We start from the raw sequence: 27,378 nt of genomic DNA on the forward strand, positions 1-27,378 counted from the left end.
CCTCCCACCAACACCACCTCTTCTCAGTGGGAAAACAACTAAAAGACTCCCAGAACGATAACTACACACAGAGCAGCACGGTGCTTTCTCCTGTTAGTTGCAGCTGTTTGGTGTCTTTTCATATTGTTTTTGTTGTAACCATTTCCAACTTTACTGATCATTTTAAAATGTTGTTTTGCATATTTTTGGACGTCTACAATTTGTAAAGCTGCTAAAGAGATGCAATTTTGACTGTTTAGTAAAACTGCATCTCTTTGTCAGTGATTTTCTTGTTGTCTCAGATCTTTTTGTCATTTAAAATCCTTTTTAGTCTTCACTGACCATCATTGTACTTGTTTTCTTCTTGTTCATCTTATATTGTGTTTCAGTTTATTTTTGATTGAAACTTTTTTTAGTTTTCCCTTCCGTAGGTCCATCCTTTATTTTGTTCTCTTTTGTTTGTCACTTTAAAGACTGTATTTTAGATTTTCTACCTGCTTTATGAATATTTGTGACCCCTTTAATATGAAGCAGTTTTTGTTTGTAAATGTAACGACATATTTGACTTATTTCGCAGCAAATTAAAAATAATAAAGAAACAAAATAATAAAAAGAAGCAATCAATAGGTTACACTTGTCAAGTCTGATTTTATTTTGTGGTAAACCTTACTCTCGTACACATATAACTCGTTGGATCAATGACGGACAACTATTCATTACAGCATCGCCTACAGTACAATGATTAATATAACTATGCTTACAAGCAAAATAAACAATGTTAAATATATAAATATTAGTTCTCTGTGTAAAGCACAGCACACAGTTGACTTGCAGCATCAGTCGTCATAAATATGCTGGACCCCCACGTTTGTGCTAGTCAGAAACACGCTCTGGTTTTTCCTTTTCTTTTTTTTTTTTTTTCCTACTGCAGATAAAGTGTCTACTCTGTCCTCCTGCAGCTCTGCAATCAGAGCCTGTCTACGCAACCGGAGTCAGAGAAAAGTGCAATTAAAAAAAAAACAAAGAAAAAAAAAAAACACAACAACGACGCTAAACAACCAGGGCAACGGGAACACGCATATGCATGGCAAGACTGTTGTTACGTAACATCGGGAGTACTGGAAGGCTCGGTTAAAATTCATCAGTTGTGATCTGAGGGGAGATGATGGTGACAAGTCAAACGAACACGACGTGCGGTCAAGCAGAAGTCAGCTGTTTCGCTGAGCGTCCGTTACGACATCTGGACCATCAGCTCCAGAACTTACTAGTCTCTGTCTCACACACACACACACGCACGCGCGCACACACACACACACACACACAGAGAGGCTGGACTTCACGGGACAGCGGACAGCGAAGTGCCTTCACATGGCGACCGAAGCGTCCGAGTCTTTGGGTCGGCTGTGTATGACGTGCTCCACCTGTCCAGAGTCAGATACGTCGTAGCTCGTCTTGTATTTGGCCAAGATCTTCATCAGGGGACGCAGCTTCAGCCACCACTGCTCTTTGGGGATCCTGTGGCTGAACAGAAGACCGCAAAAAAAATATTCACCCAGCTCGTCACTGGTGCGCTTTTAGATTGGTTTGTTGTCTTCACTTTTAATTGATTTAAGTGTCGATTAATGGTTAGATTAAAAGTAGTTTCAATCCATTGACTAATAACGTCTGCTTAGACCCGCTTTTGGTGTTGTAGTTTGCCTGCCATCCAGCAGAGGGCACAGCTGGTCATTCTTAAGCAGAGACAGTTGATACAGAAATAAAGATGACGAGACCATACTAGAGCGGAAAAAAGAACCGGTCCAAACAGAGTGCGGTGTGGGGTGCAAATTGAACTTTATGTAGTGCGGATTTTAAATATAAACAAGTTCCTTAAGTTTCACCTTAAAGCTGCAGTATGTAACTTTTATAAAGAATATGTTTTTACATACTTGTTAAAACTGTCACTGTGTTGTGACACTGTAATATCAGACAGATAATCTATGGGAAAAAAATATATCCTCTGCCTTTTCCTAGTGCTAACTAAAACCCACCAATCAGAGCCAGTAGGCGGGTTTTAGCACTGCCAATCATGCCTATATGTACGCCACAAACATCTCTCTGTTCATGAGGAATTTCTTTTTTCTCTTATTTTCCATCTTTCAATTCAGCTAAATAATGTTAAAATGTTTCGATTTTTTTTTACATATGAAAAAATGTGCCCTTTATGTCACAGAAAGACGGTTGACGCTCTTCATACAAAAAATAACTTCCGGTCTTTTAAGAGAACGGTTGCTTGTCAATCACCAAGCTCAATCACCTTTAGACTGACACATTAACTGATATCTTGCATCCCTGATACTCACACAAAGTCGGTGTGATCCTTGAGCTGCACGACGGGCTGGAAGACCAGAGCCCTGGCGTGCATCCCCAGCAGACAGCAGGTGTCCTCGGTGTTGGCAAACACTCGGCCTGCCGGGGAAAACATCACGGCAATTACAGGACGCACACGAAGGAGCTTTAGCTTCATCCACGGCATACGAGGTGTCTTAATGAGAAATGATGGCGTTTACTCTACCAGCAACTAAAACAAAACACTAGCGAAATCTAATCAAAAAGAGGGGATCACGCAGAAATTAGAACCAACTTAAAAGGCTACAGACAGACACGATAGGGAAGAAGATTAGGACCCGCTGGAAAATAGAAAAAAATCTCACTTTACTCTCTGAATTCTGACGTTTTTCTTATGACTCTGACTTTAATCTTCAGACATTAACAGTCAAAATTCTGAGATTAAAATCAGAATTCAGAGATTAAAGTCATAACTGATGTTAAACTCTGAATTCTGAGAAAAAGTCTGAATTTTACCAAAAAAAGTTGGAATTTTACAAAAGAAAATTTTTAAGTCAGAATTGTGATTTAAAAAAAAAAATCAGAATTCAGAGTTTAAAGTCAGAATTCTGAGAAAAAAGTTGTTTTTTTGCCAATGGCCCTAATCCTCTTCTGTAACAAGGAGAGGTAGGGGGTAGAGGAGAGAAATCCAGCCCATGGTTACACATTTCCAGCTCGCTTTCAGATGAGTCATAATCTGGAAATAGAACTGCATGGCAGCTGCTGATAAACATGAAAGACATGGACACAAATGTGTGTCTGCACAGGAAGTGTGAATTTCTAAGCTACATGGCCACTAAATGGCAACACAGGGACATGGAGATTGTCGCGGAGCCAGCATAAAAAGCAAGATTTACCTTCATCTTAAGTCATCCGTGTGTAAGAGGGAAACAAAACATAAAAAACACAAACAGGAGCTTTAATTTTAACGGTACTTTGTGATGATTCACTTCAAACATGTTTTGCCTCGATAAACGGCAGCAGTTAAAAGAATAAAACGACAGAGATTCCATGACAGATCTGCGTCACAGCGGTCACGTCTCTGTAGGGAGGGAGGATCCTCAAGGGGTCCGCAGCTCTGGTTTTTATCTACCAGCAAACACAGCGACTGGTAAGCCTTACCTTTTCTGTAAGACTCCACCAGCTTCTGGGAAAGCCACTTCATGGCCTTGGCGGAGATCTTGGTCCCAAAGTTGCGGTCGAACGGCGACGGCGCTCCTCCCTTTCAAAGGAATTCTCAAGTTTAAACACTTTTCTTTGTCCTTTTCCGTACATGTTTATTATTCATATTTGCTGATGCAATTGACTTTTTTGCATTTTGTCATACGATGAAGCACAACTCCCTATAAAGTATTATATAGGTTTTATGTGATAGGCCGACACAAAGTCTAGTAGAATGCTGATAAAGAAAGAAAATTAAACATTTTTAGAATTTTTGGGGTATATTTCTGTCATCTTTATACACTGGAATAATTTTGTCACATCGCTCTTTTCATTGAGTTTTTTTTTTTTTTTTTACTCAAATTAGTAGAGGAGTTTGATCAATAAAAATGTTGATTTATAATTTTAGGGCCAAGAAATCTCGGTTAAATTTAGGTCTGGGATTTGACTAGGGCATTCTAACAAAAAACTGAGCTTTAAACCAGGGCTGCGTCGATTGCGTTTTCTTAGCCAATCACAATCTCTCAAGAAACCTGACCTGCCTGCATTTTGGCCAATGCTGATTTTTTTTTTGTCTGAAAAGTCGCAAAACATTGTAACAGGGTTGCTGAAGCAGAGCAAAAGTGGTCAGTGGCTCATTTTCAGACATTTGTGGAGGAGGATAAGATCAGTTTCATATTTAAGTATTGGCCAATCACAGACCACAGAGTTTTGCATTTAGGTGAGACATTAAAAATAGACTTTTTCATAAGCTTTCCCTTGTTTTAATCTTAACCACATCTTTACCTCTGACCTGCCTGCTGTGTTTCTTGTTCTTAGTGATCCTGTTTGCTCACCAATGTTCTCTAGGAACAATTGGATCTTATATTGTTACTACATTACACATAGATGAAGTGTATTTATTAGGTAAAAGCAATTCATTCCACTTGTTTGTCTTTAGGGCTATCCAGCTTAGAGGGTCTAAATAAAAATGCAGTCCACACTTTACAGATAGTAATACTGCCATGCAGGCTTGCTCTTCATTCCCCTTAACAATTATGAGCTATTTTGTTTTGTCTCATTACAATACATTAAAGGTTGTAGCTTTAAGGTAATAAAATGCAAAAAAGTTCAAGAAAAATAACTAATTTCTTTGGTTTTGTTTGTTTCTGCATATTATTAATTCTCCTATTTAAAAGTTATGTTTGATCCTGTTTTATCGGTGCTAATCTCCAGACGCACACAAATCAAAAGACCTCATTTGCAAACAGGGGATATGAATGCTTCCAACACAAAAACAAATCTTATCACATCCTCCCCGGTCTGTTCTCCCCTCTCCCCCACTGACTCCTAGAATAATCCACTCTGCGGCAGCAGAGCACGCAGGACGGGCCCGGCGGTACCTGCTGCATGTGTCCCAGCACGTTCTTCCTGCAGTCGAACACTCCTCTGCCTTCTTCCGTGTACAGCTGGTAGATGAAGTCGGTCGTGTAGTTCACGTTGGAGTTCTCGTTCCTAAACGGACCGAAGGAGGTGTTGTTATGGGTGTTGCATAATGTGAGCTCATGAGCGGTGGACAGCAACACGCGCTCTGTTTAGTGTATAAGCAGCTTAAGAGTCAAAAACCGAGGGACAGAAATACAGATTTATTCTCTAGTGCCAGCGAACAACAAACAAAAGTCACAATGAAAATAAAACTAAACTATCAGAACCCTGGTTCTTACCTGAGCACCAGTCCTCTTTGGATGCTGGTCTTCATTTTCTCTGTCAGATGTTCAACGTTAGCCTAAAGGAAGAAACATTGACCAGAATTGACTCCGTTATAAAAGGGGTAAAACGACAAGGTGGCCAGTCGGCCTCATCTTTACCTGTAGATCTTTGATGTCGAACGGCTCCTCGTAGATGTAAGCGGCGTCGGCGCCCGCCGCCAGCCCCCCCACGGTGGCCAGGTAGCCGCAGTAGCCCCCCATGGTCTCGATGATGAACACGCGCCTCTTGGTCCCGCTGGCTGACTGCTTGATGCGGTCGCAAGTCTGACACATGCACACCAGGCTCGCAGAGTCAGTACGTTAAAACATGGACGCAGGCTAACACATTCGCTTTAGTTCACAAGCCTGATCCTCTGACTGATAAATGCATTAAAGAGGATTGTTTTTAAAACTCAAACCAGCAAGTATAAAAGAGGCAGTAATTAGCCATCAAAACTGTTAGCATACTGGAAGACATTCCACATGAGAAACGCAACACCAAAACTGCATGCTGGTCATTTGAAATGTTTCACAATTTCATCAGGCTAGATGCTGTTTTTTACCAGACTGACTGGAGTCCTGCAAAGAATGAGAGAGCACATTACATGTAAAAACATCAGAGGGTGTTTATGTTTGTTTGTTTGTTTACCCTTAGCTGGTGTGAACTTCCTGTTTAATGGCCCAGTCCTGATAATCAAGTATCAATTCGCTCTGCAGTCAGGTAATGGGGCTGTTTGCACCAACATGCACAGTTTGAAAGATTTTTGGAAAACTCTGAATGTGGGGACATTATTTTACACATTTATCTTCTTCTTTCTTACGTTCTCTAAATGTTTCTGACTGAAAGAGTAAAACAGGTAAAAAAAAAAAAAAAAGGATTCAAGTGTTTTGGAAGAATCTTTAGCCTAGCAATGCTTTAGTCGTGCTTACAATCTTTAAAATTTTTGTCATGTTGCAGACCCCGAACTTTAGAACTGTGTAGACAGCATTTTTAATTCAATTGTGCCACAAGCCTTAGAAGTTACAACAGTGGCAAAACAAATATTGATATTGTTCATAATTTCAGTTAGGGTTCACTTTTAACGCATAGATTAGAAATATTCACACATTTTACTTTCGCTAATCTTGCAACCTGATATTTTGCTAATTATTAGGACTGGATCATTAGTTCTACTAATGTCTCAGGTCTCCCCCGACCCCAACAAATCAACTGAAACAAAGTAATCAAAGCTTCATCGGCGGTGCTGGCGGCTCAAACTGCCTTACCTCCACGATAGCGTTCAGGGCCGTGTCTGCCCCAATAGATAGCTCTGTGCCCGGTACATTGTTACTTATGGTGGCAGGCAGCATACACATTGGGATGCAAAACTCCTCAAAGGTAGAACGGGCGTCACACAGCTGCAGTAGACACTCAAGCGCCTGAAGCGGCAGCATATAGAAAACTTGTTAGAGCCACTAAGAGAGGGTCGGCTGCTGAGAGGGCAATAAAACCCTCTCAGCCCAGTGAGAGCGTATCCTGCCATTCCGGCTTTTCCCGTGTGATAGCTGCGGTGGCTTCCCTTTGGCAGACAGAAGTGGGAGTGTAAACAGAGGAGTGTGGAAGGATAGCAGAGAAGGTAAAATGAAGAGGTATGGATGGAAGGGAAGGGAAAAAGAGAGGGATTCTAGGGGGGGTGGAGGGGTGAGAGGACAGAAAGAAGAGAAAGAATGACAGACCGGGAGTGTGTGTTTGGTGCGTCTCAGCGGTGATACGGTGCATAGCGACCATAAAACTGCCAAATTGACTCTGGAGGTTTTAAACACTGCAAGCCAAACAAGCAGCACTGGTCAAACCCACGAACACAGGGTGGTTGGGGGTGTCGGGGGTGGGAGGGGGACCCGGGGGGATGACGACCAGCATCATTGTGTTTAAAATGCATGGAGCTTCTTTCACATCTAGCTCACTAGTTTGTACATTTAGAAGCCTAAATACGTGTTAAAACTATATGAAAAATGCAAACAAAAAAAATAACTTGTTGCCATATTTTACTCTGACTTTCACTTATTTCTATACAATACGAATACAGCAGAATATGTGATTCATTGTCAACTATTGGAGTTAATCTCTGCCTCTCAAAGGCTTCTTGCAACTTAATGTCAGTTCATTAAGATCCTACATTAAAATATTTTTAATACAAATTGGAAATGTCAAAAAGTTAGCTTCAGAATTAAGGCTTTGAGGCACAAAATAATAATTGGCTTAGTCACAAAATATTGTTGAAAACCCTTAAATATGGTTAAGCGACTTAAAAATCCTAATTACCAGTCATTGCAATAATTTACATCATTATTGTGAAAATTTACAGTAGAAATTTAATAAATTCCCATTACTGATACTTGAAAATCCTCAAAACTCACTATATTGTTGAAATTTATTACTTTTTTATTATAAGATTTTTCCACTGAAATTCGTAAATTTCAGTGATTCAATGCAGTTACTGTGGGAAGTTTTTTTTTTTTTTTTTTTTTTGGAAAAGAATCAAACAAGCACCTGGTGCCCTGAAGAAGCCAAATTCTTAAGAGCAGACTTGTAACTTTAATTGTTACCACAATAAATAAGACTTTTTAAGGTCCTACCTTACGAATGCATGAATATAAGACTTTTTAAGGATGCGATGAGATTCTTTTTTGAACTCTGCATGATGCAAAATGTCCAGCAAAAGCCGGAAGTACTGTATTTGCATATTGTAAGAAAAAAAAGCCATAAAAGCAAGCTTAAGAGACGAGCTTTCTTTTTTTATTTGCATTTCTCTGTCTGTCTAACAAGCCAGCAACGCTGCACTCTGTTCGCACTTCATCTTCATGCTAAGAAGAAGGGGGGGGGCACACACAGAGAAGGAGGCAGGCAGAGCAAACATGGCGGTCAAGACACTTGTGCACCTCAAAGCATGCCTCCATGGTCTCACTCACTCACTTACCTGTTAATGAAGGGAGGGATGCTGCTGTACACTGTAACTTTCACCAGTTTGGCCTCTCAGAGCGCGCACACACGCCGAGTGGCTGAATTTCCAGCGCTCCGAGTGGAGCGCCGCTGTAGGCCAGATGTGGCTTACAGACGCTGACCACGACAAGAATTTCTGCCAAATAATTCCCAGACGGGGAGGCAGGAATAAAAAGTCACTGGTGAAAAGACCGAGTGAGCGATCTCTCCCTTCTTGTAACAACTGGCTTTCACTGCGTCAGCATGTTTGTGGATTTCATGCTTGAGTGCATGTGGGTGTGGTGTTTTTTGTTGTTGTTTGTTTTCATCTGTTGGCGTGTTGCTGAGGTCATCTAAAAATCTTGTCGCCAGGCCCCCCCATCACTTACAGTAGTGATGGCGTTCAGAGCCGTGTCAGCGCCAATGCTGAGGTCTGAGCCAGGCACATTGTTGGACACCGTGGCCGGGACCATGACCATGGGCACACAGAACTCGTCATATTTCCCACGGGCCGCTGACAATTCCAGCAGTGACAGGAAGGCCTGCAGGGCAGAGCCAAGGACTTTAGTAGTGCAAGGGTGGAAGTGTGGCAGGTGGGTTTTGGTTTTGAGAGAGGTGCTACTCGCCACAAGGAAAAAAAAAAAAAAAAAAAAAGAGGAAGGAAAAGGACATAAGTGGACGGTGCCAAGGGGAGGAGCCAAGTCTATCACAACGGACAGCAGCGAAACAGACAGGTACCACTCCACATTCAGCCCCACGAAACACTCATATTCACAAAGGAAGACTCTTCTATTTCCATACATCACAGGAAAAGTTGAAGCTGGTGAGCGTCTAAACAGGATTTGCGTGAAATGACTGGAGAGAAGCAGATGTTCACTGTTCCCTAATCAAATCTGTCTCAGCAGGAGAATTATCTATTAAAAATATCCAAATGCTTCAAGTTATTCTCACAGAGCATCTGCATTTATAGTAAAAAGAAAAAAGAAAAAAAATGGGAAAAAAAGTAAGCTAATTTGTGCGTCTACTAAACTCATCAGCGCTCTATTTGCGGTTTTAGGCAGAGAAATGACTTTGAAGCATCGATATGAACACATGGAGCATATGGTGATGTGCTGGCATGAAAGGAATAGAGCTAATGGAATACATCAACACTAAACAAGATTCAGAACATAAGCACATCTGATATTAGGAGTAAAGAACAACAGCTGTCTGCTTTAATTTAATGAGGAATAACGCTGTAGCTGAAATCATAAATATACATTTCTAAAGAGCTTACGAGCTTGTAGCCAAAATGAAAGATAGACCTCAGGAGCAAAACGTAAGCTAATAAACAAGCAGCGACAGAAAGGATTTCAACGTACCTCAAATCCGCCAATTACCAGCAGAGCGTTTATATTGTACTTTCGCATCTGCTCCGCAATTTTGTCGACATGCTTCGCGGGAAGCGTCCTGAGGAGGAGAAAGGCAAGTAAAAAAAGATGGTTTTGTATTTATATTCATTCGATTAGATTTCTAAGAATATTGCTAAAAATCCTTGCAAAAAACGATAAATTCATCAGAATACTAGGAGGATATTCAGTCTCTTGTTTTACTTTGGAGCGAAGAGGATAAATTACAGATGTGACACGAAACCACTTCAGGTCACAGCCGAACATTGTCACTTTGTAAAACATACTTCAAAATAGTTCATTTTCAATGATGTAATGTAATTGATTAAATACCATCAAAAAACAAAACAAAAAATTCACCAAACAACCAATTAAAAAATATTTGTCAAACTGTCAAATTATAGCAAATACAAAATAACTATTTGATTCATAAATAAAACACAGACTAGTAAAAATTAATAGAAAAAAAACTAAATTGCAAAAAAAACCAACAACTAGGCAGTAAATAAAAAAAAAACTTACCAATGTAAAAAATAAAAAAAAGCTAATAAATAAAAAAAATAGCCAACTAAAGAAACAACTGTCAAGCTAATTAATTTTAAAAATGTTAGGTCAAATAAAAAAATGGCATGAGTATGAGATGAAAAACGCAAATATTAAATATAAATGAAACAAATATCATACGTAGCTAACAGAAAAATTACATATGTAGCTGACTAACAAGCTAATTGTTTAATTAAACTAAACTAACTAAAAAAAGACTAATTTACTACATAAAAACTGAAAGTAAAAACAAACAACTAATAAAAACATGAACAAGCTGTCTAACTGAAAAGCAACAGATAAATAAAACTTTTTCCCTCCAATCCATTACCACTTCTCTTTAGCTCAATAAGTGGAACCTTGCTTCTTTCTGAAAAGGTGTTCATGACTTTTTCTTCCTTATATAAATCACAATTTCTTCTTATAGTTCAGTCATTAACCTCCACTCCTCTTTCTGTCTGTTTTTAATCTTTGACTAGCTGTACGCCTCATTTTAACAGTCCGATTTCGTCTGAACTTGCTCCAGGCTTTAGTCGCGGCTGCCTAGTAACAAACACCTTTTCGCCTCACTCGGTGTTGATTTACTAACTACAAGGAGTTTTATAATCCTTCCTATTATTTCAACTGATCGCTCCCTCTTGTTGGAGCCATGTTTTTTTTCAGCACATTAAGCTCTGAGTTCTCTTAACTGCACCATTGTTTGCATAATTAGACTTGTGCAGGCATTTGTTATAGAAATGTGAATTATGCTGGGATTCCATATTGTCCATCTTCTACTACTTGATCTATAAAAAATAATGCCCCATTTGTTACATGTAGCATGATTTTTTTAAATAGGTGTGTTCTACAAAGTCAGAATAGTCAGCTTTTAGATTAAATAGATTTTTCATTAGAACATCAGATGTTTTTTCTTATTTTATGTTGCTTTACTTTCCACCTTTATAACCTCTAATCTGAACAACAATCATTACAAGAAAAAAAAAACTTCTTAGATTTATAGATTTGAGCATTTTTGTTGATTTTCACCTTTTAGTTCCCAACAGGGAGCCACCCTGTCCAGTCCAGCCTCCAACATCTCCCCATTTAATCTCCTTAATCTGAAAAAAGGACAACAGACACACACGTCTTATCAAACACAGGAAAGTTTTACATTATAAAATCAAGTGATATTATCCAAGTCTGGCAAATGTCATAAGCAACTCAAGATGGTTTAAATTTCTCTACTTCTGTGGACGCCCATGTTTAAAATATGAATGGTCAGTATTATAGTAATTTCCTGGCAAAAATCAAACGCATTCTGTAATACAGAAAGGATGAGTAATGAGTTCTCTGGATTCCAGGAAAAAAAAGAGAAAAAAACCCGGCAATGTTCTGAACCAACTCACTCTCATGACCTGAAGCCCTTTAAGATTTTCTCAGTGGGGGAAAAGGACAAAACTAGATCAGTGGGAGGAGTGTGAAACCAGTTCTATCAGTAACAGAACAAAGAACGACAGTCTGGTCTTGTATCAGATTCCCCCCTGCAGGTTTCACAGGTATCTACGCTTCATTCACAACTAAATCCCTGTTTGTTTTGCTGAAAAACTGAAGTGGAAATCATCTGCAATTGTACAGAGACGACATTCTGAGTCAGATCTCCTGTTGCCATCTGGTGGTGTCCTGTGGTACTGCGTCGGCTCAGGCTGATAGGGGAAAGTCGATGCTGGAAATTGGTTTACGTTAATCTGTGTGGATTATCCCCCCGATTATTCTTCAGTGAGAGGAGCAAGCAGTGAGAGTGCAATATCTGAGTCATCAAGTCAAAGCAGCACTCCAGATTTCATTCCGATAGGAAATCTTTTTTCACAGTTTATGATTTTCTCCTTTCGGTCCAGGAGCTCACCTGCCCTTTGTAGAATCCTTCAAAGCCGTCGCTGACGGCAAACATCTTGTGTCCCTCGGAAATCCCCACCCTGACGGCCGACCGGACGGCGGCGTTCATGCCCGCCGCGGGCGCTCCCACATTCAGCACCGCCACATTGAAGTTGCTCTGCGGGAAGAGCGCACAAAGCAACGGGTCAGCTCAAGTCCAGTTGAATCTTGTAACACATTGAAGCAACAAGACACTTCATGGTGCTTCAAACAAGCAATAATCATAGCATTTTGTCAAATCAAAATGATCAACTCGCATCAAATACGTTGATCGATATTCCACTGACTACTAATCAAAGGCAGCTCTAATCACTTAAACTTAGTGTCACCCGCTGGGTGATATTGCCAAAAATTATATTGTGACACATTTTTTTAAATACCTCAATAACGATATCACAGGCAAACACCAACAAGAATAAAAATAAAAAAATACATAAATAAATACAAAAATCACGCAATGCATTTAGTGCGTCAAAGAAAATATAAAATAGATGAATAAATATAAATGCCAACTTAATTCGGTCAAGAATAAAACAGTCTGAAATCAGCAACCAAGTGCAAATAAAAATAATTTATGAAAGAAACGGTTGTGGTTCAACAGAACATTCGCTTTACAAGATGTTAAAAAGTGTTTTAAGGACTCAAACATGATGTGCAACTAAAACAAGGAATCTTGTTTTAATATAGAAGGAAATCTTCCTTTTAAAAATGCTAAACACTAAAATGTAAAGTAAATGCCTGAGCTAATGACCTGGAGCTTTGTTCATTTTCATTCTGTTCCACTTCTCTTAGGTTCCACTGAAGAAATGACCGTCAGTGGTCTGCTTTGTAGCATTCTGGACACCATTGTATTAATCGACGCGATTAAAGATAAACACATGGGTGAGCTTCTCCAGATCTTTCTGCGACATTAGTCCTTTAATCCTGGAAATGTTCTTCGGGTGATAGAAGACTGACTTTGTAACTGTCTTTATGTGTCTCTGAAGGATCAGGTCTGGTTTCTAGCAGTAAGAACTGAAGCTGTGTGCTGACTCCGGGTCGCTTCTGCGCTGGAAACAAAGCAGCCGTCAACGCTCAGTCATTCACTCTGCAGCTTTGCTAAATGACACGCCGCACAACGGGAGGACAGCTGTTGATGTTCCAAAAGAGGAAATCGATGCGTAGCTTCTGGCGTGCTCCCGGGAGCACGTCACAGCTGTCGTTACGGATGCAGAGCAAGTCGGGCCCTGAGGCGGGCTGCTGCCTCCGCGCCTAGCCCGGTGTGAGCCGCCGCGCCTCCTGACCGGGTTGACCAGGTCGGCTCTCAGAGGGAGGCCGAGGCGTCGACTTGTGTCACATCAACCCGGCTCTGAGCCTCCTGAAGGCCTATTATGCTCACTACAGTTAGAGCTGTTTAGCAAGCAGGTGGATCATAGCTGTTGGGATTACGTTATTTAATGAACGGCTGCTGAAAACCTGCATCACATGGGCCTAGGCCCGTCGTAACAAGCAGTAAATCAGTTAATCGCATGATTAATTAAAACGAGCTCAATAATTTCCATTTGCATTATTTATCGTCTGTCCTCATTTTGCTCTCTTTTTACCAAAATCTGAATGATAAAAGTCTTCAGTCTGGTGTTTTGGTCTCAACCAGCCCCCTTTTTATGAAGGGCAGTTTTGTTTACGGACTTCATAATTCGTTTTATTTGCTGTTTTTGTTGTTTTGTTTATTTATTTAGTGTGTTTAAAATGACACCCAGCTCCAGTGTTAAATGTTCAATAGAATTTCAAGTTTATATTTTGCAAATTTCAGACCAGATGGAGAGAAATGATAAACAGCGGGGATGTGAGCGCCTGTCGTCTTTCTTTTCCTTCTTTTAAAATTTTTATCAATATTTTCTTCTTTTTTTTTTTTACAGTGAATTGTGTAAAGCCCATAGTATTTATGAATTTAAAAGTCTATACTGCCAGATCCCCATATTTTTGTTATTCAGCTCAACATGACAACCGTTGAGCACAGAGCTACAGCATGTAACTTTTATAAAAATAAAAAAAGGCTTTTTAGCTATTTATTAAATCACTTTATCATGACATTATGGTATAAGATACATAATCTGTGAAAAAAAAAATGGAGCTCCTCTGCCTTCTTCCATTCCTTCCAGTACTAACAGAAGTACACGGCTCAGTCAAAAACAACCAATCAGAACCAGGAGAAGGATCTTAATCCTATTGTGTACACGCTGCTCACATCCTCCCTCCTGCTCTCTGCTGTGCTGCGCATCTTCCAGACAGCAGATCCCATCATGAATGCTAAAGCTGGTTAGCATGGCCACCAATGACGGTGGATAAAAGTTTTTTTTCTGGAACGGTAAGTTGTTTCTCCACCATTAGTACATTTAGCAGTGCGTACATGAGCGTGATTGACAGAGTTATTACACTCATCCTTTAATCCTTTAGTCCTTTGATTGGTTGTTTTTGAGTGGGAGGGGATCATTTCTGCAGATGACTGTAGTAGCTCAGGGAGGAGATGGAGGAAGTTCAGTTTTCTTGCATCTGATCCCTAAATGGCCAAAGCTACATATTTAGAGACTTGCTTTGCTTATTTATTGCTTCTTGCTTTGCCAAGAATGCAGCAGCAACAGTACAGTTTGAGGCCTGCAGTATCTGAGTCATTCTTTGTAGCTAAAACCTTAGGACAGTAATAAATAATTCAGCGTATCAGAGGGCTGGGCGAGGCCGTTTTGGCTCTCGGGAAGCAACCTGCTCCTTTGGTTGTGTGTGAAAGTTGTGTGTGAAAGTTGTGCGCTCTGCGTTTTCAACTCACAACTGGCAGCTCAGACTCAGGTTTGCGGTGAGCCAGCAGTTTGTACGTCCTCAGGTTGTTTTCGAAACTCCTGTAAAACACGGCCAAAAACAGTCAGCTCTCCTGTTCGATTCAAGGAACACATCAAGACATTTTTTGCTTCCATTTAAACTCTTCTTCTCATGCTTATGAGCTGTAGCAACACACAATAGCTATCCAGACTGATATTGACCAAACATATCACATCTTTCAACTAATGCTTTATTTGTAGCCGACATTTCTAGGTCAGCCATACCTGCCCCGAAGTTTGACGGCCTCCTCAAACCGTTTCTGGTCCATGGCTTTCTGGACCTCTTGAGTCTAACAAAAAGAGAGAAAATAATAATGCTTGTATTCAGTTTCATACATTTTAAGCATATGAAACAAAAATGAACCACAATCCATTTCTCTCTTGTGGCTGAGAGCCATCATGTGGGATTAAAATGCATTTTACTTGCATATAAACCTACTTTGGAGACACACCTTCTAATCTGGGAATTTATTTATTCCCATAAACTGATAATGAAGCACATATAAAGACCAAAACTTGAATCCCTGTTCTATAAAAAAAAAAACAAGGATGTTATTTTATTTACAATACCTTCCTATCAAGAAGGTCAAATGAATCTGAGGCCAATTACTGTGTATAGAAACCATGGGCTTCTCCTCACAGATCACAAATATTATGTCAGTTTTGTTATGGGGTAATCAAATAAGGAAGCAAACAAGGACACGGCACAGTTGACTTCAAGGCAACAATAGATAGTATCACAATCAGCAGCCAGGCAGTTGCAAGTGTCGTTTGTGAGCATAAAGTATTTTTCCTACTGCTACAACACATCCTTAATATTGATTTGAAAAAGTACTTGCTCCATTGCCGATTATTTTACTTATGACATGTGGAAAAATGTCATAAGTAAAATCTGCCAATGGAACTAGTACTTTTTCCATTAATATTAAGGAATTATTGACGTGAAACAAGAATCTATATCCTGCCGAAAAGTTACTTTCAAGTTAGTCTTTGTCTTATTTCAAGTGTGCTAAAACTAAACCAACGTTACTTGATAAGATTTTGTGTAATTTTGCAAAGTAGACAGAAACAAAAATACAATTAAGCCAAAACACAAAGGAAAGAAATGAAAGAACAATGATATTTGTCATACAATCTGACTGTGATCTATGAAAGAAATCACTTATGAAAGACATAACAAACGGAAAAGTAAGATTTTGCTGTTTTTTATTGAAATAAAAATATTCAGATAAGAGCAAAAATCTTCCCAGGGACATCTGCCAAATTCCAAACATGATTGGCCAACAGAACAACAAAGCTCTTTTCTGTTCCTGTGGAGATGATTAGCTGTTACATCATCGCTCTGGCAGTCATCGCCAACCCCTTCAAAACGCTTCAGAAGATCATTAGCCATTAACGACTCGTTCTCAGACAACATGGCTTTCTATTTGACGTTACAGCACTTCTGAGCCCAGTTGGCTCCTCTCAGCTCCTGTACGTTGCTTAAATGTGTGCACGAAAATTTAAAGGGTGTGTGGATGTCTTGGACCGTTTCCAGCTCAGCGCCACACTCACCGTCTGAACACACTCCATCAGAGGCACGCGCACCGACTGGTTCCCGCAGAGAGAGACCACACAGGCCGGCGTGTTGGCGGTGGTCTCCAGGAGAGCCAGGACGGCCTCCACTCCCATACGACTGGCCTTTACGGGTGGACAGGAACAGACAACAGTGAGTTATTATCGTTTTAGTTTTGCATGCATGTATTTATTAAGACATTCAAATCCTGTTCTGTTTGCTTTTTTCCAGTTCATTTTCACTTCTTGACCTATTTTTGGTAGGCTTGTAGTACGGGCGTGGAAACGTGTCTGCACGAGTCGTGTCCTCGGTCTCAAATCCCATCATGTGCTTAACTCAAATCCCTGACACCATTTCCTTTAAGACAAACACACTGAGGCTTTACCATGAAATACTCTACTGCTATTATTACAACTCCAAATGTTTACATGTTCCTGTCTAGACCTTCCATTTAAAATGTCACAGTTTCCTACAATGTCACTGATTGTTCTTAGTATTATTGTCAATATGGGAACAAAATTAAGGATGGGAATTTTTTAAAATGGGGCTGGACGACAAGGCTGAAAAATGTATCACGACATAAGCGTTTCATATAAGTTGATATCGATAATTGTTCATTTTTTGTTTTAAATATCTGAAATACAACCAAACTGGTGACTTTTTTCTGTTTTATCCAGTTTTCACTCCATTACATTATTTTTACTTTTAAGCAGTTATGAGGCACAGTTAGTCAACAGGTTGTTGCTAGGTAACCACAAAGTGAGTGAGTTAGTTGATGTTACCAAATTTGTTTAGCTGGCTGTGAGAGGTTGAGCGACTAAAATGTTTCCTTTGCCTCCATCTCCCAGAATGCCTTGCACTGCTGAATTGGGGTTCAGTTAAGGTATTGAAAAGTCTATCGAAGGTATTAGCTATTGATGTTGATCACATGTACGTCACAATACATTTTATATTGATTTATTGTCCAGCCCTATTTAAAATCCATAAAAAAATAAAAATTTTACTTTTTGTTTTTTTCAGAATTATTGTTTGTAAAATGTGTCAGTTTATTTGACAAGCAAATCAAATTTGTAAAGCATATTGTCTGAAGATCTTTGGCTCTTTAATTGGTACACTCCAAACTAGAAGTAAAAAATTGAATGGTTAAGCAAGACCTTTTGTTTCTTAATCACAGCACTCCTGGTAAAGGTGTGTAAAGTTTCTTAAAACTTTGTGTAACCTCATTGGCATGACCATAAGAAAATAGCTGAATAACATCAACGTGCTCACATCAGTGAGCAGTCAGTGCAACAAATGAAGTTGAGTGAGGATGCATTTGAAAAAAGATCAGAACCAGAAAACTGCAGTAAACATTTTAGTATGCAATGATGCAACAGCAATTAAAGGTAAAACAGATCTACTTTATAAATACATTTTTACCGGGCATTCAAATAATCCTGCAATTGTCACTAGTGTAGTTTTAGGAAGGACTTTAAGGAAGAATGTGAAATAATTTATGCTTAGCCCTGCTTTTAGAGCTAGCTTTTAATAATCTTGGCATAACTAGAAATGTGGACTGGTTTGTTCTGGACCCTTAAGGCCATCATTGTTTATGCTTTCTTTTTTTTATATAAATTCGTTTTGTGTGGAACTATAAAGTGTAGCATTTACAGCCATAAAAAAAATATTTTTATGGTAATGCACTATTTCAAACTGCAATAACTCAGCATGATTAACCTCAAACTCTCTATCTGTTCAGCCTGATGTCGAAGAAATAAAACACGAGTAACCATGGTGACAATGGATATCTTTCACATAATGTTCCAAATATTTTATTTGATTAACAATAACAAATGAAAGCAATGTGCTGCTATGTTTTTTTTTTCTCTCATTCCTCCTAGTGAACCTACCAAGATGCGGTCAAAAGCAGACGGCGTCCCTCCTCTCTGCACATGGCCCAAGATGGTGACCCGTGTGTCGAAGCCCAAGTTTTTGACAACAAGCTTTGATCACAACACACAAAAGGATTTAGCAGGAGGTATTGTTGAGGTGAAACATATCAAAACCCACTTTGTATATGCAGAAACATTCAAAAATAACTGGGCACATCACACACTAAAAACACAGGCACAATATAAAAGCTAAAGAGAAGGGGAAACTGCAAAGCACAAGCAAGCCATTCTAATTTTTCAGTCATGTTAGCAAAATAGCTTGTAGCCCATAGAGGAACCCAGGCAGGATGTGAACCATTAAAAAGAAAATAAAGAAAAGAAATACCCAGGTACTGATAAAACAATAAAACTTTAGACTTTAACACCAGTTAGTTTAATGAATGAGAGTGTGAAAACTAATGTGTGAAAGCAGGTATAAATAATAGAGATGCACCGAGAACGAGGACTTGATGGAAACAAAAATCAACAGCAACATGTTTGCGCTAACAACACTTGGTGGAGTGGAAGTTGTTACAGCAGGAAAAAGACTCAAAGATACCCGTCTTATATCAGATGGGATGTTTAAAATAAAGCCACAAGACAAACGCTAGCCTCGCCAATTACACAATATTTTACAAGCTCGAGGCAGTTTGCTAAATGCTAGAGCCAGTTTAAAATGTCACCGCAAGGATAATTTTGTCTGTTTTCAAATAATATTAAATTGCTGTTTTACAGATATTTCTGTTTAAAACTTGTCAACCCCCACGCCCTCTGTACCGAGGGACAGATCTTAACTTTTACACTCATTACTTCACCTCCCCTCAGCTAAACATAGACATATTTGGTATTCATGAAGACATGAAGACTCTTGGCTAGAAGCTGCTACAAAGGATTTGGTCATTTGAGTTCAACAGGAAGCATTTGAGTTGGACAGATGTCAGGAACCTTCTGCAAAAAGACTTTGTATGGAGCTTTGGTACTGGCAAAAAAGTATATATTTTTGTGGTTTTAATTATTCATTTTTTCAATAAAAGGTTTACACAAGATTTCCAAAGAATACACTTGAATTAAAGTCAAATATAACAATTTGTTATCGTTTTATTATAATGTGATAAAAAAAAATATATATCAAAACCAAAAAGATGTCCGCATGTAATATTAAGTTTAGTACATTTAGTAAGTAAAAACACAGAAAGTCCCACATTTTTTACTTGTTTATGTATTTTTCACTAAAACTTCTGTAAATATGCTTCAGTTTACCTCAGGTGAATCCGTCTTTGCACAGGTATGGTTTCCAAAAGTTCATAGCCTCATTTATGATACTTCTAAAAAGGTTTTTATACTGTGTACTGCCAAAGAAATTCTGACAAGTGACAGAAAACGTCCAAATTAATATACTTTCCATCCTTATTTACATTACAAAAAAAAATTTAATTCTGATCGGTGCATCTCTACTAAACAAGTGGCAGCTGGTTTGGGAAAATGTGTGTTTGGTTTAATGAGTGTCCTACTGTCGTTAGAGTACAGAACCGTGAAAGCCTTCTTACCAAACTAGCAAGTGTGCCTGATAGAGCATTCCAGAAACACAGCAACAAAGTCAAAAGCCACATCGGGGCAGGGTCAGAGTCATACAGGAGGCTGGAGGCTCGCTGCACACAGCTCTGTACTTACATTCTTAATATAGTCAGTTGTAATGGGTTTGTTGTTACGGTCAATCGCCCCTTCGGCGACAATTATGATATTCAGCCTTTTCATCCCTGCGCGGTTCTACACAAGGAGGGCGTGGTGGAGAGACAACATGACAGAAAAACTGAGTGTGTGGCTGATACGTGGGCTTTCAGAAGCACGGGAGCCAAAAACAGAGAGAGAGAGAGAGAGAGAGAGAAAGAACAGCTTCCTTCATAATATAATCAGCTGTATCTTGCTTCTATCGCTGCTTGTCAACACTTTCGCTGCGTGAGATTTAAACGCTATTGCTAAACAGCAGCAGTGAATGTTCGGGTCAGATCTGGTGGCATCGGCCGGGTCGCCGTGCTTCTGGCTTCCCCTTCTTCTTTCCACACTCATGTACTCACATCCTTGACAAAACTAGAAGTTATAGACTTCCCGTGCCTGTCAATGGCTCCCTCTGCTACTATGATTATGTTCAGCCTTGTGCCCCTGGAACGGGTCTGGATTATAAAACATTGGGAGGTTTTCAAACAGGAAAAACACTGAAACATCAAATAACTTATGTACTAATTTTTTTTTTTTTGCAGAAAAACAAAACTAGTCATTGGCTGGTATAATGGTCACTAGGCTGGTATATTGGTTCAATTTTGCTGCTGTGGGAATGTGACGGAGTTACCGCAGATAGTTTCTGGCACATCTTCTCCTCCCAGCCGTCCTCCGGAGGCATTTCAGGGATCAGAACCCAGTCGGCGCCACAAGCCAGAGCGCTGACCAAGGCCAGGTAGCTGCCGTGTCCCACACAGATAAGTTAGTTTCATGTGAGCACCGCTGACCACGCCCACTGAGTCTGTTGCTTATTTTTCTTACCCACAGTGTCTGCCCATGACCTCCAACACAAACGTCCTCTGGTGGCTGAAAAGGCCAGATGATGAAAGTGGAATCAGCACAGGATTGGTGTTGGAAACTAAAGCAATGTAGCTTTTTTTGGCCCTCACCTCTGTGCGGTTGTCATGATGGCGTCTACCACCTCGATGATTCTGTGCAGGGCCGAGTCGGTGCCGATCGTCATGTCGGTTCCACAGAAGTCGTTGTCGATGGAGCCCACCATCCCCACGATGTGCAGGGCCGAGTACTTCTGCACAGCGTCGGCTTCGATCAGACCTGAGGGGACGGGAGGGTCTTAGAAACTCGTTCAACTCATTGGTTTCATCACATGTTTCTTTCTGGTCCCATACAGCCAGAAACAAACTGTTTCAGCATTCCTTTAGGTGGCAGTATCATGTACTTTCCAGTAACACAGTGTCCTTTTATACCACAGTCATGTGTCTATGTTACCTTCAGATGTTATAAAAAATGCTACATAGAACAAATATATTTCAAAAGAAATTTGAGTTAGAAATTTAACGCTTTGAAATTGGGCCTCTGCCTCTTTAAATAGCTCCAGCTCTTCCTGTAATTCTGCCTTCAGCAAGTGATCACAAGCATGGCTCCACTATTAACCCTTTAACGTTTTTACCAGAGTTTTACCGAGAAGTACCTCCTATAACGAGCTCAGCTAATGCCCAGTTCCACCAGGTGTTTGCTAATTGCTGCTGACTGGTCTGCAGGAGCTGCCCTGGAGAATAAAACTTCTTATGGCTTTTTTATTGCCAACTAGAGATAAGCCGACAAACTAGAGATTGTTGCCATGGAGAGGGATGTATCGGTTTCCCTGCTAGTCCTGTTACTTCACAGCTCAATGTCAGATAAGAGGAAGACAAAGTTTAAATGGATGGATGATATGTGGGAAACTTAACAGATCTGGTTGCAATTTATTTTGATGGATATCAGTGTAAAAGAGGTTACATACAAATGTGTGCTTCACCTTTGAGAATTGTTTTACACAAAAACATTTTAAAACGATGTGGACTTCTCAAATATCCAGTGTTTCCTTTTGGTGAAAATAGAAACGGCTGGTATTTTGGTTGCGTTCCACTACCTTGCTGCACCAGCTCAGAGAGCAGGCCGCTCCATTCCTCCCTGAATAGGTTGGCTCCCGTCAGACTGCCGTCACCGCCGATCACGCACAGGTTGGTGATGCCGCGCTTCACCAGGTTGTGAGCTGCTTTCAGGCGACCCTCGTGGCTGCGGAAGTCTTTGCACCGAGCGCTGCCGATCACGGTCCCACCCTGAAGGCAGCGGAGAAGAAGGCAGGGGAAGCATTTCAGGTCTAAATCAAAAGGTGTTGACAGAGAACTCTGGTTTCTCTCAGGCCTACTAACAAACGATAAAAAAATGTTTTTTTTTTGTTTTCTCTTTGAAAATAGTTCATTCTAAGCAAATACATGTTTATTACCACTTGTAGCATGCTGGAGACGCTCTCCCAGGTGGCTTCTCTTATGTTGTCCCCTCCGTCCACCATCCCCTGATACCCCTGAGGGGAAAACATGACGGGAAATATGTCAGAACCTGTTTGCACAGCCTGCATTGTGCAACAGTGGCTGTACAAAAACTGCACGTTTCTCATTAATTAATGAAAAGACAAGATGCAAACCAGTTAGTGCAGGTGACAGGAAACAAACTGCAGTAATGGAAGAGTTGAGGGAATTTTTGGTAAATACTAGAGATGTGTCGATCAGGTTTTTTCCTGCCGATACCGATTCCGATCACCCATGAGGGCCGATCACCGATGCCGATCACATAATTATTTATTTTTTTAATCATAAGCAGTACCGGTTACATTATGTTGAAAAAGGAACCATAAATTCACCTTAATTTAGACAAAAACTTGTTTTTAATAACTTTTTCCAAGAAAAAAACAAAACAGGCATTGTGCAAATTGTACTGCTATCGGTAATACTATCTTTAACAAACTGAAAACATCTGAAGGCTCTGAAGCAGCTAAATAATGCAAAAAGTCAAAATAAAACCTCTCAACATTGCCAAAGAAATTCAAGTATAAAATTTAACATTCAAAGTTAAATACAGGATCCATTACAATAAACAATCCTGAGTTACTGAATGAAAACTTCCTGATAGCATGGCGGCTAGCTGATTACTGCTAGTTCTGATTGCCTGTTTCTGACTGAGCGGAGAAATTATGCAGAGCATGGAGGAGATCGATTATTTTTTCAGAGATTATTTGTCTCATGTTAGGACAGTGAAAGTTTTAATACGTATGTAAAATGTATTTTTTTAAGTTAGATGCTGCAGCTTTAAGCAGAGGTTCGATGTGAGAGTCACTACCAGGTGGAGCAGAAGTGGCGCTCCGTCTGTGAAATATTACTACCTGTAGGGCGTAGCAGTGGTTCAACAGCGAGAGCAGAACCAGCAGCTTTAAGACTTAAATAATTTTGCGGGTTATTTGTTTAGCTTTCTGACCGTCATCTCATGCTAATCCGGGTGAGTGTTTGTAGCTGTGCGCTGCTTTACCTGCTATCTGATCCTCCGTATGTCTTTTTTTACTGCAGTGAGCCTCAATGTAGCCAAACTCTGTCAAGTATGGCATTGTTTTGATGCCATATTAGATTCATTGTGTTGATGCATTTTGGCCTGCTTCACCCCATATGTTTCAATTTTCCGCCGCAACACGCAAACGTCCTCAATCACTCAGTGCGTTATAGTTTCACATCGCTTAGGATTTGTTGCTGCACGTTTGCKYAGTGTGAAGGAAAGAGGAGACCAGCTGCACAGGCAGGCTGCGAAATGAGATGCAGGTGATCAGTTTGTGGGATCGGCAACAAGAGACCGTGATCGGCGATCACCAATCATACACTTTTTCACGGAAATCGGTCGATTATGGTCTGTGGCCGATCGATCAGCACACCTCTAGTAAATACTGGTTGTCTTCTACAGTGAGGATATAGAACAGTGTTTCTGTCACATAAAAATCGTTTCAGAATGACTCAAATCTCCCAAAATCTTCTAAGTTACGCTCCAACTGAAAATGTTAAGTCAAAATCTTAAAATATATTTTCAGTACAGAAAGAATTGCACATTGCCATGCCAACGGTGAAACATGGCAGTGTCAGCAGGTCTGCCACCATATTCTGGTCATATTAAGACGTTACTCAGGTTTGATACACGATGGAACTTTAGAGAACTCTTTTAAATAATTTTTGAAATTGTGACCCTAGAAAATCAGAATCAAATCGTTAAGACACTGAAAGATTTGCATCTCTACCGACCCTTATAGAGTTGGCCTGAATCAAAGTCCAAATAAATAGGAAAAATAGAAAATAAAAATAAAAAAAGGGCTTGACAAACAAGGCCTTGAGTGTGCTGACATCACTGGGAACTATGGAAACCGAAGGAGTGCATTGGTGGAAAAAAACAACTGATCTTCCAATAATATGATTAATCAATTAAATCAATTCATCACCCAGCTCTACCATGATGTCATTTTTTTAACATCACAATGAACTAGAATTTTAACAGAGGTGTGTACACTTTCTAGATCCACCACTTTAGCGCTACTCTCTCTCATATTTAAGGTTTGTCATTTTGTGAGCTGCAGGAACAGTCAGGCATTCCCATCAGCCACCAGCTGAAGCCTTAAGTCTGTTATGTAACGGCATGCAGAGTGAGCCCAGGCAGGACAGATGAACTGGGATCACGGTACGAGCAGCAGAGCACGACTGTTGCTTCCTAAAGCTCCGCTTAAATCCTCTCCCTTTAGTACAGATCCGTACCTGCGCAAACGCTGATCACATTCATCTGGGATCAATACACTTCACACTTAAAAATCAACACCTTCTCATGAGTGAGAGCAGGCATAACTAATGTCACACGACAGCATTTTGTGCAGAGTCATGCTTTTGTCGGACCTGTGAAGCAGACGGGCTCACCTCATGAATAAAATAAACTTTAGCTCCCACGTACAGCCCCATTCGGACCACGGCGCGGACTGCCGCATTCATTCCTGCAGAGGAGGGGAAAGAAATTAAACAATGCTCATAATAATTAATGACAGAGGAGTTTTGCTGTAATGCAGTGCAGCTATAGTGTAGGAGAGGGAAAGCATGCTTAAGAGCAACCTCAGACAATTTATGTTTTGTAGACTTCTGTGGTTTAGGTCAGTCTGTTTCTTATTGCAGAGTTGAAAGCCTTTTATGGGCACAATGTCTTCCAGCTCGTCCTCGCCCCCTCTCTGTTACAGTGTGGTTTGTACAAAGTGCGCTCATTAACGAAGGAACTCTGCTATGCGATCTGAGAGTAAATGTAGGGTTAGGAGACCAGAACGGTTAACGCTTCGCTCGCTGGGGGACCCACAGAACCCGGCCGACTGGATCAGCTTTAAATCAACAAATTTCTCAAAAACCGGTGGGCTGCTGGAGGGTTGTTGCTTAGCAACGCAAAAGTTCAGGCTGTTGGACAGCAGGGGAGAACATTTACGAAAACAATCTGTGCATCTGTTGGGATTTTTTTTTTTTTTGTACTCAAAAGCTCTTTGGTATTTATTTGATAAATACTGTGTTTAACTTCAAAGGAGGTAAAGTTTTTGCAATGTCCTGGAAAACAAAAAATGTTAGAAAAAGGATTGTTCTGAAGGGTATTTTGAAGAACTCATTCACAGTCGAGTCAAACAACCTGTTGAGCGGTTACATAACGGTGCACACAAACGCCTACTCGTCTCCTCTGAGGTTTTCGAGGCCCGAAACGAAGCACCCGATCTCTCATTCTGCATGACTGGCACTGTCTCCGGCCCGCCGCACACAAAGCCTGGAGCAAAAAGCCCGAACAATGCCCCGACGACTCCTGTCATGCATATGCAACTTTACTTTGCTCTGGGGTCCGCTCAGGGTGGGCGTAAGATCAAAACCAACGCACAAAAAATCTATTTTCAGAGGTTTTTTTCTTTCTAATGAACTACTTTGACGTTTTTAAACACAATATTCAGAATTTAGGATAAATTTAACTTTTTTTTTCCCTTCAAAATTCATCATATGCACCAAAACAAAGAAAACATACTGTTTACACTATAAAAATGTGACCATTTTAATTTGATGCACCCGTTTTTTAATGTCTAAATGACTGAAATGCCTTCATTGTCTGTGGAATCCAAAACTAAAGATATTTTTAATTGAACACGCATCACATCCTTCGTCTTTTCTACTGCTGTTTATCACTAATAACGCCAACATTGGTTATATGGCATATTTCTATAGACGGTCTTTATTTTGAGACAAAAAGTAGTTCATATCACTTAGAAAAAAAAATAAAACAAACCATCGAGTAAAAAAGACAAACACATTAAGCAGGCAGTAATTAAAATATTTTAAAAAGCTCGAGTTATGTCAAATATGGCTATATGTTGCAGCTGACTGAGCTCCTACTCAGTCTGAAAAAAGTTTAATATTTAGAAATGGAAAGGGTGCATCTGAATAAACATATGCTGATGAACAGCGAGAGTTGGCTAGAGTAGAATTAATCAATTAGTCAAATTAATAAGTTCAAAATGCACTCATTAGCAGTTGAGCGCGTTTGCGTTTCGATAAATAAAAGATGAGCCGGTGGAGCACGTGACTAAGAGTTTCCTCTGTGACGTAGAACCGGCCGGGTGCCGCTCATCACGTACACAGGATGGAGGCTTCCCGCCGCTGGCACGCACTCTGCTGTTTGAACCTCAGCTCTCACCTCTCACAATATTAGCTCAGCCTTTCAAGACTGCTGGCAGTCGGTGAGCAAGCCGCTGCCGTGACGAGCAGCACGCCCGAGACTTTCACTTCCTAATTCAAATTAAATGCACCGTAAGATAATTGACGACCTTGCAGGACCGTGTGGAGAACGCAGCACATAACTCGACCTTGACATCTCTCTGAGCTGCTCAGTTTTAGAGAGTTTGAGGATGCGGATACCTGAGTAATCACATTGCGTCATGTTAGCATCTCAGCTAACCGCTGCCTCTTCCTGGATGATTCAACATCATGCTTTTAGTTTACTAGACTGAAGGGCCCACTGCGCAAAGCTTTACAGACATATTGTTGCATAAACATGGCTGTGTTTCTTATCACTAGCAACACAGCATCACTGCGGAGGGGGTGTATTTTCGCCCTCTACGGGCATGTCTGCATTCATGCAAAGAAACCTCGAAAAACCTGTGTCCGTGAATGCGACAAGTTACCTTGAGCATCTCCTCCGCTCGTGAGCACTGCGATGGCTTTCCCTGCTCCCGACAGGTTCTCAAAGAATATCTTCTTGCTGTCCGGCTGCGTCATTTTCTCGACTGGTTAATATTTATTTCTGGTCAGAGTAGTTAAAAGTCTCCCAACAGTTCTGTACAGGTTGTACCGAAATGTGATGAAGGGCAGCAGTCTTCACAGCCCCCTCTGCCGATAGTATGGCCGTTATGCTTCGTGTGTCTCGGTTCCGCGTCT

General features: G+C 40.3%; 1 protein-coding gene across 10 annotated transcripts; it reads right to left on the reverse strand.

Moving 5' to 3' along the window:
• Positions 1–607: 607 nt before the first annotated feature.
• On the reverse strand, positions 608–27,378 carry pfkpa (phosphofructokinase, platelet a). Of its 10 annotated transcripts, none has more exons than XM_008438281.2 (24): positions 27,126–27,377; positions 24,850–24,923; positions 22,359–22,436; positions 22,002–22,191; positions 21,019–21,184; positions 20,891–20,935; positions 20,700–20,808; positions 20,024–20,119; positions 18,332–18,424; positions 16,442–16,567; positions 15,113–15,177; positions 14,839–14,908; positions 12,007–12,153; positions 11,151–11,221; positions 9,555–9,642; positions 8,583–8,735; positions 6,501–6,653; positions 5,355–5,519; positions 5,211–5,272; positions 4,890–5,001; positions 3,469–3,568; positions 3,204–3,209; positions 2,322–2,427; positions 608–1,500 (listed from the first exon to the last, which is right to left on the reverse strand). In XM_008438281.2, exons 1-24 carry the CDS (start codon positions 27,217–27,219, stop codon positions 1,344–1,346), a joined length of 2,526 nt encoding a protein of 841 aa, XP_008436503.1. In that variant the 5' UTR covers positions 27,220–27,377; the 3' UTR covers positions 608–1,343. The 10 variants fall into 10 exon arrangements, with proteins under 10 accessions (XP_008436503.1, XP_008436502.1, XP_017157379.1 ...); XM_008438280.2 differs by lacking the exon at positions 20,024–20,119 and adding an exon at positions 20,428–20,523 and having other exon boundaries at positions 27,126–27,376; XM_017301890.1 differs by lacking the exon at positions 8,583–8,735.

Source organism: Poecilia reticulata, linkage group LG20 (genome assembly GCF_000633615.1).
Source record: "Poecilia reticulata strain Guanapo linkage group LG20, Guppy_female_1.0+MT, whole genome shotgun sequence".
In the NCBI taxonomy this organism is placed as follows: domain Eukaryota; kingdom Metazoa; phylum Chordata; class Actinopteri; order Cyprinodontiformes; family Poeciliidae; genus Poecilia; species Poecilia reticulata.